At 42.8% G+C, this 14230-nt stretch overlaps 1 protein-coding gene across 4 annotated transcripts in view; it reads right to left on the minus strand.

Annotated features, from left to right (window-relative positions):
* ZNF609 (zinc finger protein 609) overlaps positions 1-14230 on the minus strand; it is a 105445-nt gene that overhangs the window by 78270 nt on the left and 12945 nt on the right. For 3 of the 4 annotated variants that reach the window (XM_081888398.1, XM_081888395.1, XM_081888396.1), the window contains exon 2: positions 2661-3557. In XM_081888398.1, coding sequence (XP_081744524.1) covers positions 2661-3425 — 765 coding nt within the window. In that variant the 5' untranslated portion in view covers positions 3426-3557. Of the gene's footprint in view, positions 1-2660; positions 3558-12041; positions 12067-14230 lie in introns of those variants that run through there. The other variant, XM_081888397.1, reaches the window with a different exon arrangement.

The following is a 14230-nucleotide window of genomic DNA, read 5'->3' on the forward strand; positions in this document are numbered from 1 at the left end:
TTCTTGTTGAAGTACATAAACACTCTTATTTCCTTTTCCCCACATCAGTATCTTCATTTCAATTTATATCTCTAGCATACAAAATCATTGCCCACTATGATGCAATGAGCTGTCACACACCTAGAACTACTAGGCACAGGAGAGTCACACAAACACTTGCTACTTTCAGGAGCGAGTTAGAAACAATTGGCCAATTAGGCTAGTCGGCATGATCATCTTTACTAATATGACCCACAAAATCTTGAACATTTCCTAGAGGGGGCAGGGGGGGGAAGCCTTGGAAAGGCCAGGTGAATATTGCAGCATTATTCACAATCCATAACCCTGCTTCCTTCTCCGCAAAATCTGTGCTTACTGTTTTAAACATCTGACTAGAGAAGCAGCACATTGTAGGTTTGTTGGGTGGATACAGCAGCAGGAATTTATCAAATTATGCCCCAACACAAGTTTCTAGGCCAAAAGCCCACTCATGAAACCTTGTAATTCCCCAAGGAGCTTTATCTGTTTATTCCTTCTGTTCTTTCTAGCAGAGGTGACTCCATTCTCTTCATGCACCTGAACAGGATAATAAGCCACAGCCACAGAGCAGAAAAGGTCCCTACAGTCCCACAAATAGAAACCATATAATAAACACAACAGAGAGTCGAGAAATTTATCTGTTTGGTAAGTGACTAGCAACAAATTGACTAGGGTGCAATGGGAGAAGCAAAATCTTATTCTCTAGAGCAAAACAAAGGTGGCAATGTGGCCACACCCATATCATCCTTAGCAGGTTACAGTGTTTCTGCCTAACTACCATACATGTCAAGAGATACAGGATAGGAACTTGGTTCTCTAGCCCTTGCGAGCAAAGAAAGCAGCTCATAACCACCAAAACACTGTGGTAAGTGGCACAATGTAGCACTAAAAAACCCAACCCAACCTAACCACCTACTTAGACAGGGCAGTCAGCCGAAACAAGGGAACATCCAATTTTCCTTTAAAAGCATTTGTCATAGAAGTTACAAAGATGAGCACAAGAGCATCCTACAACCTTAGCCCAGTTGAACAACTTCAAAAAACCTTTCAGTCCAACTTGTTTCTAAGGAGTTGTAAACTGATTGAAATAGGACAGGATCTTGAATCTACATAATCCAAGTAAGTCAGGACTCCACTGGGAAAGCAGAAAATCCCCATCCCAAAACTGCTTGCAGGTCCAAACATACCAATTTAATTTCTAACCTCACAGTTTCTGAGATAGTATATCAGAGAACACAGTTTGTCATTTCTTTGCTACTAGTGTGTCAACACTAATTTTGACTATTCTATTCTAATATTCAATGTTTAACATTTTTTGCTTCAATTAGAATAACTGTGATTGATCCAATCTGTTTTAAAAAGAAAAAGGGCATACAACCTTTTTTTAAAAAGGGGGGGGGGGAGAAGTACAGTTAATCTATGTCAGGGGATCCAGGTTCTGAATTCTTGCTTAAGAACTTAAACAAGTTAGTATCAGACTAATGTCTATACTAACCCAGCATTTTAAAAAATGCATTTATTTTGGCAAGAATCCAAGGAAACAGGTGTAACTGGGGTCATTGAAAATTAGCCATGGCCTACTTTCTGACTAGCTCCAATCCAACAGCAAAAAACAATGAGCACATAGTACAGAGATGATTCTGCAACTTTAAGCAACCAATCCTGAGAAAACCAGCTTTTTAAGAAGAGAGTATAACAAAGACAATGGAGGTGACCAACAAATGTTGAGGTTGTATTGTGACCCAACTGCCCATGCCCTTATAAAAGTCACCACTTTCATAAATAACCTTAAGCAAGAATAATCTGAGCAAGTCTCACAAAGCCTGAACCTGCTAGACAAGATCAGGATGAGAAATTCTGTCACACAATTACTGGAGAATATTCATTTCCATGTGGATTATTTCTAAGGACTACTTCACACATTCATTTTTATATGGACATAATTCTCATGTAGGAAACTGCACATATTCCACATATACACATTGTCACATGTGATAAACACATATTTTGTTGCATCTCCATATTGCAGAAACCCAGCCAACTGAAGTCAAATACACATATCTGTGGCAAAACATTAACCATATGCAGCCATCTTTATGTGGGTTATCATTCAATCTCTTAACAGAAGTAGTATCAATGTAAGACTTTTATCAAGCCTGAAACAGTTACAATTTCAAGTCATTATACAACAATATGACCCTACCTTGAAAGAGTGCTTGTTAGGACAAAGATGGAATATTTGTTCCCTAAGAGATGATATACCCCAGCAAACATCTTCATGTGGAGGTTCAACAGACACCTGATCAGTTACATCTCATACAGCCGACAACGTCACAGCTGTTGTGTCCCCCACAGGAGTTTTGATAGTTTTTAAACAGCAAAATAATCATTTATTTCCAATGATCTTCCAGATTTAGAAGCAGACTTAGCCTTCCTTGGTACAAATATCAGCCTAGTCCCAGTAAAATGTAATAATCTGCCTTCATTTCCAGCTCATGACCAACAACAAGCCCATCATACACTATGGGACAAAATATGCCCTTTACAGCAAAGAAGAACACTGTAGTGTTTGGCATTACTGTGGAGACCCTAATTTCCAGCAGCAGTACCCTACCAGGCCCAGCCCCCAGCCCACATCTTACCTTCTCTGCCTTGACCTTTTTGAGCTGTCGACACTCACTGTCACCATCTTCCAGCTCCGTCTTAATTCCCAAAGGATTGAGTGCAGATCCTGTGTCAATAGCTATACTTCCAAGCTGCTCAGCGGCGGCAGCAGCAGCAGCAGCAGCAGGCTCTGATCCTTGGCCGCCATCATACTGCCCAACCCTAACAGCCAAGGCAAGAGGCTGGAGTACACTGGGCTCCTTTTCTGCTGGAGCACCCGCACCCTCACTCCTTTCCTTCTTGCTCTTGGACGAACCCCCCTCCTTCTCTTTCTTTGAGTTGGCCACATTTCGAGAAGCCTTGGCCGATTTCTCAGAGCCCTTTGGGGCAATGGCAGCCACCAAGCCACTAGAGTTCACGCCATCACCAGGTCGCCCCTGAACCTCCTTCTTGCCACTGGTCCCTTCACTTGGAGTGAACAGGGAGGATCCTGGGGCAGCCTTGCCACTGTCCTTGCTACTCTTACTCCGTTTGGATTTGGATTTGCTTTCCTTGCTCTGTGGACCTGGCACTGGGGTCACAAACTTGATGTTCTCCGGCAGTGTCGCCACAGCATTCGGTGCTGGTAGCCCCACCTCCTTGGAGCCTGACATTTCCAATTTTTGTTGGTCCTTTTCCAAATCCGCGTCCAGGTCAATGATGAGATTCCCTACTCCAATGTCCCATTCATCCCCACTGTCATACGTCTCAACTGGGTTTGCATCCACTCCTTTCCCTCCGGAAGCTCCACTGCTCAAGGACATCTTAGAGTTAACGACCCACCTCAAGGTTCAAGCCTCTTGTCTGCTCCCTCAGCCTTTGGGTATGAAGTAGCAGCTTCGGCTATGTTCTCAAGCCTCCAGTTATCAAGGTGCGCCCAGATGACAACATAATTGCTGAAAGGGAAAGCAAGAACAATGGATATTACATTGCAGTTACTCAGGAAATGGGTCTAAGAACCAGTACACAAGCATATATGGGAAAGTGTTCACATTCAGACAAATAAAGATATACATGCACCAGCTGAGCATATACCATACTTATCTGTTCCCCATACTTGTACTACCCAACTGGTGTTACACTAACATGAAAAGGCCTACACCAATGCCACTAGTGGTAAAATACTACCATATAATTGCAATGTGTAGGTGGACTATAATACAGCTAAGTTCCCTTCCCCACACCAAAGTACTTTTATGATCAAATTAAGGCACCAAAGTTAAAATAGCATACAGGGCCTTGTTACGTTAGAACATCACAGAGAGAAGCACAAATCCCAAAGTATTAAGGCAATGTGCTGCTTGTCAATCTGTCCTACATTGTCATACCCATTGAAAATATATATATTTTTAAGCACCATAACTGTAAAACTGCATACATGCATACAATTTTATTTGTATGCTGGATTCCCACAGTTCAAACCACACTCAATGCGACTTACAACACCAAAAAAATACACAATGGAATTCGTCATAAAAATAATAATAAAACATTAAAAGTATCCATTTCGTGACAGGCAACCAGCCTTTTGTGAGGAAGTGGAGATGTCTGGCTGCCAGGTCTACTGCCTAATATCTTCAACTGGCTGGCTGGCTGTGGCTGCAATGCCACACCAGTCAGTTGGTATGGGGGGCAGCATGGAACCAAAATACATGCCTCTTTTGGTGCTGCACTGCCTTGGCTAGCCGGGCTCGGAAGCACTTGAACAGGGGCAACCCTTGCACCTGCTCAAAGGTGCCACCCGTCTCTCCAGTATGAGTCGCCACTTTGTTTCTTTCATGCGTTTAGGAGTTCATTTTTTTAGGGAAACCTCATTTTTTATGTCAGAATAAATGATAAGTTAGGGTTTGTGTAAACAACCAATGAGGATTTTCATGCTAAATCCTAATTATCAATATAGAAGGGTAGGGTTTTTTTTAAGTGCAAACATTTCCCACAGACTTCCTCTCCTCCATATTCATGGAGTTAACATACTACAGCTGCAATGATAACTTGGGGTGGAGGAAAAGCCTTCAAAGAAACCAAAGATCTTAAAATGGTGGAGCATCACACTACTTTTATAAATATTTGCATCAGTGCTCCTGTGCCAGGGAAGTGCTTTCCTTTATAGAAATAAAAACATTTGAACTTTGAAAATAATCATGTTATGTGAGCATAAGTGGACAGTAAGACAATGTCACTCACTGGCAACTCCCCCTATCACAGAAGCTGTGACTGTTGCAAACTGAAAGAAAAAGGTTCTCACCTGTGTGGTTAGAGTATCTGTTATTAAAATGTGATATTAACAATGTGTCACTGATGAGAACTGTGTTCATGCATTTTGAAAAAATAAATGGAAAGTCTTGCTGTATGGGGAATAGGCAGGTGACCAGCCATTCTGTTTTTGCACCCATAACCCAGGCTCCAGAAGCCATTGGTGAATAGCCTTTCTATCCCAGTTTCTAACACTGCTAGCAATAAAAAGGAAAACCCAAATTTACATACACAGTTTGATGGCTGAAGAAGTAGATTATCGTTATTCTTAATTTGCTTGTCACTTCTCACAACCAAGGTATTCTTGAAGCAACTTAAAAGTAGAATTCAGTACACATACTCACTGAAACAATACTATACAACCTTTGCTCTGGCATGAAAAAGATGACATGTTGGCGCCTTGCAAGCTTTCCTTGGGAGTATTTCATGAGCTGCAACTGAGAAGGCCCATTCTCTCACTGACACCCTCCAAGCATCTCTTAGTCGGGCATGCAGTGAAGGGCCTCAGATTATGGCTCTGGCAAATAGCTATGGGGAAAGGTTAGATAGAGCTGTGCAGATATGCAACATGTGAAGACCAAACGTACACAAAATAGTAATGTATGAAATGTATAATGGTTGTCCCCATCATGCTATGCTACAATTCCTAAGTGACCAAGCACACTATCTTCATGAAGACTCTATACAGTGGTACCTCAGGTTACAGATGCTTCAGGTTACAGACTCCGCTAATCCAGAAATAGTACCTTGGGTTAAGAACTTTGCTTCAGGATGAGAACAGAAATTGTGCAGCGGCAGCACAGCAGCAGGCCCCATTAGCTAAAGTGGTGCTTCAGGTTAAGAACAATTTCAGGTTAAGAACGGACCTCCAGAATGAATTAAGTTCTTAACCCGAGGTACCACTGTACATCAAGTATTTCCCTGGAGGCTACAAACTAGCAAGCCAGTCACTCCACAAGATAAGTATATGGCAATTATATTTTCAAAAGATAATTAACACGTGAAATGGCATTCTTCCTAGCAGTGAGCCAAATTCCACCAAAGGGTAGTGTGGTGTTTGCCTCCTAGGATGGGTCATAAGGAAAGGGTTAAAATGGGTGTGATGTGATTGGCCAGTGAGAATGCAAGGGGGGGATAAAAGTTAGAGTGGGAGGTTTTGAAAGGCAGTTGAGGTTCGGGAGTTGAGTTGAGGTTTTGAAAGTTGAGGTGGAGGTTTGGGAGCTGAAGAACGAAGAGGGAGGATTAGGTGTGGGTTGGTAGAGCTGTATTGTGAGAGTGAGAGAAGAATTGTTAGGTGGAGATAGATAGTTGGGAATAATCAGTTGTTAGGAACTAAGACTAAGAAACTGTCAAGAAAAATTAACTGAAACCATAAGCTTGTTCCTGCATTTAAAAATAAACTTGGTTATTTGTTTATGTTAACAACTGACTGGACTCCGTGTGTCCCTGTGAGATAAGGGGTGGTGGCAGCGGAAAAAGCAATTGCAGTGGTGGCACAGGGTCAATAGACCGTCAAACATCCGGGGGCCCTGTGTGTGATCGCCACAGGTAGTTTCAGGTACACCTTTGAAACCCATGGCTGCCCCACCAGCTTTGGCTCTCCTTTAAGTGTTTTGATTTTCTGCTCCTCCATCCTGCGCACAGGAGACTGATGATCTGCCATGTTTACAAATGGGAAACACTTAAAGCTGACATTGTTTTCAAAGGAGTCTAAAAGGGTTGCTTGGCAGTATATAGCCAGAAACAAGTACCCTGAGCCATGTCGAAGTCATCTGAGGGGCTGAGATAGCCAGGCTTTTTTCCAACCACTGTCTACAGAATCTCTGGTTCCTTAATTCTAATAATTTGCCCCCTGACAGGTCATTATAGATTTTTAACCCCATGAGCCAATGTTTGTTATCTAAGCAAGATATACAGACTTCTTATCTCCCTTTTTTTCAGTCCTCACAATAGTGATTTTATTAAATTAATTGCTTTTATAAAACATTGCAGATGTCATAATTGTTAACATAGCAATGTGCCCAACTGTTATAACTGTTGAAGTTTGCTAATCAGAATTCCTGTAAATGGGGGAAAAAGAAGAAATGAAAAACATCAAAGTCTTGTGAGAGCTTAACTAAAGCCACCAAAAACTGGTGATAAAAGAATTCTCCCAAAGAGTCAGAAAAAAATGTGTATAAAGCCACAAGTTTTCCCCATCCAATGCAACAGAACCAGCCTCTGTTCTAACCCAAACATAGGGTTTATTATCTTAATGGTAAAGAAAGTGTAAACTCAGGGGAATGTTTCATGCAGCTGTGGAGTCAGAAGCAGCTTTCAAAATCTACAGTCTGTTGAGCCCTCCCCTTGCACTAAACCATAGTTCAGTGCTACCTGCCACACAGGAATGCTTTGGCTGCCTGGCTTGTTAAGATACTATCACTGAGCCTTTATTTCCACAGCTGAGATCATAATCAACCTCCCTCCTGCATGGGCTAGTCTGAAGGAAGGTCAGAGGAAAATGATCAATCCGTTTCATCTCCCTTCGTCATTACAGAACAAGAGGATGGTCTCAGTCAAAAAAGCAGACAATCCCCAGCCTACACACACTAAGAGCTCCTTGAACACCAACCTTGTATGACTCACTTTTTTCATCTGAAGAAGTTGAAACACTAACTATAGTGCTCATAGCACCATAGAGTTGCAAGGGGCTTGAAGGTCATCTAGTCCAACTCCCTGCAATGCAGGAATCTCAACTAAAGCATCCAAGAAAGATGGCCATCCAACCTTTGATTAAAAACCTCCAAGGAAGGAGAATCCACCACCTCTTGAGGGAGCCAATTCCATAGTCAAACAGCTCTGTCAGAAGTTCTTTCTGATGTTTAGTTGAAATCTCCTTTCTTGTAACTTGGAGCCATCAGTTCGAGTCCATTGACCATGGTATCCTTCTGGGCCGTTTAAGGGGATTGGGAGCTGAGGGCATTGTTATGCAGTGGTTCCACTCCTTCCTTCTGGGCAGCGTCCAGTGTTCAGTGAGTGATACTGAGATCCAACACCAGTGGGCCTTCTGATGGTTCCCTCATTGCAAGAAGTGAAGTTACATGGAACCAGGCAGAGGGCCTTCTCGGGACTGGCACCCAACCTGTAGAATGCTCTCCCACCAGATGGTCTCCCACCAGATAAGAAACTGTACAACCTTTAGAAGACATCTGAAGGCAGCACTGTATAGGCACTTTTTTATTATGTTTTTAGTACAGGGTACGCTGTGGGTTAAACCACAGAGCCTAGGACTTGCTGATCAGAAGGTCAGTGGTTCGAATCCCAGCGACGGGGTGAACTCCCGTTGCTCAGTCCCAGCTCCTGCCAACCTAGCAGTTTGAAAGCACATCAAAGTGCAAGTCGATAAATAGGTACTGCTCCGGCAGGAAGGTAAACGCCGTTTCCGTGCGCTGCTCTGGTTTGCCAGAAGTGGCTTTGTCATGCTGGCCACATGACCCGGAAGCTGTACGCCGGCTCCCTCAGCCAGTAAAGCGAGATGAGCGCCGCAACCCCAGAGTCAGTCACGACTGGACCTAATGGTCAGGGGTCACTTTACCTTTTTACTACTAATAATAATAAAAATAAAAATAAAAATAAAAATACTGAGCAAGCAGTTTCTATAGTAAACACATACAGACTCACCACAGAAAAGTGACACACTGAAATCAAGGTGCAAATTGAGGTTAGTAAAACTCTTATTTTCAAAATTTTAACTTCTCAACTTTTAACTTTTCCTTGCAATTACAATCTACAATGGTACCTCTGGATACGAACGGGATCCCTTCCGGATCCCTGTTCGCATGCTGAAGCGAATGTAAGCCGTGTGCACAGGTCACGAGTCGCTGCTTCCAAGCATGCGCGTGATGTCATTTTGGCCATCTGCGCATGCGCAAGCAGCGAAACCCAGAAGTAACGCATTCCGTTACTTCCAGGTCGCCACTGAGTGCAACCCGAAAGCGCTCAACCTGAAACATATTTAACCTGGTATGACTGTACACCAAGATACACTTGAATGTCTCCAGATTTCAAGAAGACTAAGTTCAGATAGTGAATCAGTGTAACAGAAACATGCATTTATACCATCTAATGTTTTTGATACTACATATTAGTGCATATATCCAAAGCTACTTGATTTTCTTCATACAGATTACAAAGGCAAAATTACCGTATTTTTGCACCATAACACTCACTTTTTTCCTCCTAGAAAGTAAGGAGAAATGTCTGTGCGTGTTATGGAGCGAATGCCTATAGGTGGGGGGGGGGGATCTGCTGCAGTCCTGAGCAGAGGATCCATGGTTCCCCTTCCTTCCCTCCTCCGTGGCTCGCTTTGAAACAGCAAAGCGGGAGAAGAGCCGCTGAGTGGGGAGGAGAGAGGGACAGAGAGCCTGCTTGCTTTAAAGGAGCAAAGTGGGAGAGGAGAGGGGCCGCTTACACGAGTCCGGAGCTGTTTTTTTCAGCGAGCCGAGGAGGAGGGAGAGAAGCAGAGCCTTTAAAGGAGCAAAGCGGGAGAGGAGAGGAGCCTTCTCTTATACCCATCTTCTGCATTATTAACAGCATCCTTCTCCACCCACCCCACATGTGTTCCTTGTCCCTTGAGTGCTTTTCCTTCCCTCCCCACTTAAAACGTGGTTACAAAGCATGGATCCACATGGATCCTCAGGATTTTTGCACTGGATCACCCCAAATTCACCATCAGATCACATAGCATGTCCATCGCTACAGCTTGCACCCAAAAAATCACGCACCCACTGTTGCCTGGGGCCGCAGTGGTGCAAAAACGTGGTTACAAAGCATGGATCCACATGGATCCTCAGGACTTTTGCATTGGGCTACCCCAAACTCACCGTCAGGTCACATGTCTGAACCACAAAAATCATACATCCACTGTTTCATGTAGAATATTTTTTTTCTTGTTTTCCTCCTCTAAAAACTATGTGCGTGTTATGGTCGGGTGCGTGTTATAGAGCGAAAAATACGGTAACTACACTTAAATAGCATCCTTGTGCTCATCTCAAGCTAGTGGTGACTCAACCCACGCAAACCTACAACTATTGCCCCAAAACAAAAAAAAGACTGTTCCTACACATGTGGAAGAGTATGCAAAGCTGCCCTATAAAAGCTAGCATAGCTCTCATCTCCCACACCTGGCTCTCTCCATACCAAATTTTAAAACAAGATATAAAAAGGAATAAAATGCAATTTAAAATAGTATGAACATTTTAATGCAATGGATATGCCCACAGTGTTATAGAGTAATATTTGTCAACTTTATAATATTTGTCAGCACTCCCTTCAAGTGCCTTGTCAACCTCCTTCCCTCTTCTTGCTGCCAGCCTCAGCTTTATTCCTCTGAGGAAGGCAGTGTCTCCTCCTCCTGTGACTTCCACTTCATCCTGCTCACCTGCTGAGTGATGCACTTACAGTGCTACTCATTTTATAAACTTGATGGCTCTCAAATGGCAAATATTTCTCAACTCCACTTTCATCACTATTTAACCCCTTAATCCTCATTCCAACTGTAACCATGAAACTGCATTTGCTCACATTCATCCTACTCCAACTCCACCCCCAAATACAGGTACAGTAATACCTTTTAGGCCAAAGTATCTTATGTTTTTGCCTGCAAAATTATATTAAGCAGTGTGAACACCCGATTAATATTTATAAAATTGTACCCTGTCCTTCCTCAGATTCCTAGGTGGGATTTAAGCAATCCACATTGCACATAAAAAAATGTATTTAAATCTAGCACGTCATCACCTCTTATATCAAAGAAAGTAACAGACAAGATGGACCTTTTACAATCAAGATAGAGATGCTTTGACTAAGTCAATCTTTATTCGACTTCTAACTAAAGACAGAGGAGGGAGAATGTGTGTGTTTGTGAGTGTTTCTATTTGCCTGCCTGCCTCCCTGTGTGTGATGGAGAGAAGCGTATAAATAAGAGAAAATATAGGACAGAAAGCCCTATAAACATTTTATATTATCTTGCTTTACAGAAAACACACTATGCCAGAGCCCAGCTGCATGAGTCAGTTGGAAGTGACAAAAAAACACAAGCCCTGCCTGCAAGGCATCTGGATGAAAGGAACAAATGAGCTGAGAGAAAGGCACGTTTGACAAATCCTGACCGTGATCAACTCCACCTGGAAACCTGTGTCCCCACTGTGGAAGGATGTGCAGATCCAGAATTGGCCTCCACAGTCACTTATGGACACACTGTTAGGACCATATTGATGGAAGACAATCTTACTTTGCTACGAGTGAACGCCAAAGAAAAAGAATACTACACGTTCCAACAAAAATGTAGCTTCATTCAAAATTATAGCAGTATTATACAATAAACCCTAACTAAGCCCCCCACATAGAGGCCAGGTCTGGTGACAGCTCCTCTAAGTCAAAGTCAACATAGTCAATGGTCAGGGATTATGTTGTTAAGTCCAACAACCTCCAGAGGGCATCATATTGGCTTCCACAGACTTGCTCCTGGCACCCTGCCTCACAGAGTGTTCAGTAGAGAGAAAAGATATAAAGGCATCTGAAAACCAGATGGAAAAACCCCACCCGAGTGTACAAATCCCTCTCCACTTCCTCCCTGCCACACAGAACTCATCGATACACAGCTGAAAGTACATGTATTCACTTGTCCAGTTGGCAATCTTCCAATAGGCAAATCTAAGAGAAGCCCTGGAACAGGAATACTAAGGGAAATGGCTTCTCACTTGGAAAACTGTACACATGCAGTGGCCTGACATAAATAATTCAGCTCCATTAAGGGCTGCAACCTCTATAAACCACATCTACATTCCTAGAAGCAGCCATGTCATTAGAGTTCACTTTGAACTCGCAGCCCCTATCAAAACACTTCTAACAAATCACATAAGGCAACTCTCAGGAAAGCACTGCACATAGATCAGTATGCAACCAAGGGTTCATTGTGCCTTAACTCACAGTGGCTGCTCCCAGGCTAGCCACAACAGCTTGCATTACACTTCTGACCTTTTGTAGTGAAACAATAGGCAGAGAAAACCTAACTGGGAATGACTGGACACCCAAAGGAGAATTGATCCCATTAAAAGTTCAGTGCATATAAAGAGAATGTCTCCTACCAGTCTGTTCAAATCTGCAGACTCTGGGATTAGCTTCTGGTTGCTTCCAGACATGAGTGACTGCAATTTTCACCCTGATTAACTTTCAGGAATGCTTGCACTGAGGAACAGCAGAAACAGTGGAAAATCTCCAGCACCAGGCAACTGCTGCTCTAGAGCATGGCAAAGGTAACAGGATTTCAGATTACTGCTCCGCTTTACTGGGATCAGTCCAAGACAGCATATGTGCCTTCTGGCTCCAGACAACCCCTGGGAAAATAAGTCAGGAACAATCAGAGCAATTGGAGCAGAACAGGGTAAGTTTCAAGCTGCAACATCTCAGTCAGAAAAAAATATAGCAGACTCTACCTGGGAAACCTAGGAATAAACTCTGTTAAACCCCAGCCAGTCCCTTTACTGTCCATTTTTCCAGAGGTCAGAGCAGAAACATGAGCGGCTGCTGTGTTCAGGAGCCGCTCCTCCCGCCATCTCTTGCTGGCAGCCAGCCTATGTCTTTCTTCTATACACTACCTCTACACAGGATCCTTTTTTGTTTCCTTCTATGACTAAAGAAACCCAGAGGGATGTATCTTGCTTTGCAGAGGAAGCTGCAGTGCTCTTAGCTCCTCAGACTACAGAGCTGTGCTCTCTCCAGCTGCCTTGTTTAGGTTGTTGTTTTTTTAAAAAAAAGAAAGCCATAAAAAACAGGAATCCTTTCGTAGCTTTCTTTTTAAGATGTTCCTCTCTTCCTCTGTCTCTCTCCAATGATGAAAACAATGTTGAATGAAAGCCAGCTGGCAGCCAGAAGAAGAGATGAGAAATCTGCACAAAGGAGCTTCCTAACTAGCTGCTTTCAGTTCAAGGAACGTCTGCTGGCAGGGGGAGGGGGGCATCTTTGCTTCTCCCTATCCTAGGAAGACTATATCAGACAACAGAAATGTGCTATTGCTGCCTCCCTCCACCCCATGAGTCTTCTCTACAGTACTGATGCACAGCCGTAATATAAAATGTTGCAAGCACATGCGTGAATTGGAGAAAAGTGTTGTGGAACACTACAATCATGCACACACATTCACTTACTCCTCCAACCCAAACAATTAGGCTTGGAAAAAAGTGATTGTGCTTCCCCACACAGCCTGATGGTGGTGTGGTGTGTGACCTTCCTGGAGGGTGCAGCAGGAGAGTCAAGTTTTAACCTTTACCCCCCAGGTGCAATCTCCAGGAAAAAAGAAAGCCAGTGTGGTACCAGTGGTTAAAATGTCAGACCAGGGCATGCGAGAACACAATTCAAATCCCCACGTGGCCATGAAGCTCCTGGATTACTTTGGGCCAATCAGTGCTTCTCAGCCTAACCAACCTCACAAGCACTGAAAGGAGGAGGGGGAGAATTATGCACACCACCCAGAGCTCCTTGGAGAAGGAAGGTGAGATACAAATGCAACGAACAAACTAAATCAACACAGGAATGCACCATCAAGCAACAATTAGGCTTGGAAAAAAGTATTTTATAGGATACAAAAGACTTCTTTTCAGGCAGCTGTGTGTGTGCACATGGAGAGAAGTGGCAGAGGGACAGGACCCTGCAAGCACCAGGGAAGGCCTCTGTGGGAATATACACACCCACATTAACCATGCTGGAGACTCAGGGTCCCTTCCAACTCTACAATTCTATTATTCTATTTATTATTACCTAATAATGCTTGAAATGAAGCATCAGAATACAAAAAATTAAAATTGTTTTGGGGATTCACATCTTTAAATAGGTCTACACAATATTCAGTTGTAGTAAAGAAATACAGGAGGCAAAAAAACAACCTCAAAAGGATCTCAGAGCAAGTCTATTTTTAGTTTGTGTGTTCTGTAGTAGAAAATGAATCAGATTAAATGAACCACCTTTATTTTTCAACCAAAATAAAAGCTTGAGTGGGAATAAGGTACAAAGGCCCCAATATGGCTAAGATAGCATCAAAACTAAGCAACCTAGGCCATATACTTCAAAAGAGGGTTTTTTTATTGTACAAACTACCAGGTATTTTTTGAAAAAACTATTCAAAGCCCTAATAAACTGCAACTAAGGCATTGGATTAAAATGCATCACGCAATATACATTTTAAGTATATATAGCTCAGTTCTTGACCAGTTCTGTTATTTTAGGAAGGCTATTTTTGAATTAAAATATAAAATAGCATCCAGCATTTGAATGGTGGCAA

This window comes from Podarcis melisellensis, assembly GCF_964234715.1.
Source record: "Podarcis melisellensis genome assembly, chromosome: 14".
NCBI classification, from domain to species: Eukaryota; Metazoa; Chordata; class Lepidosauria; order Squamata; family Lacertidae; genus Podarcis; species Podarcis melisellensis.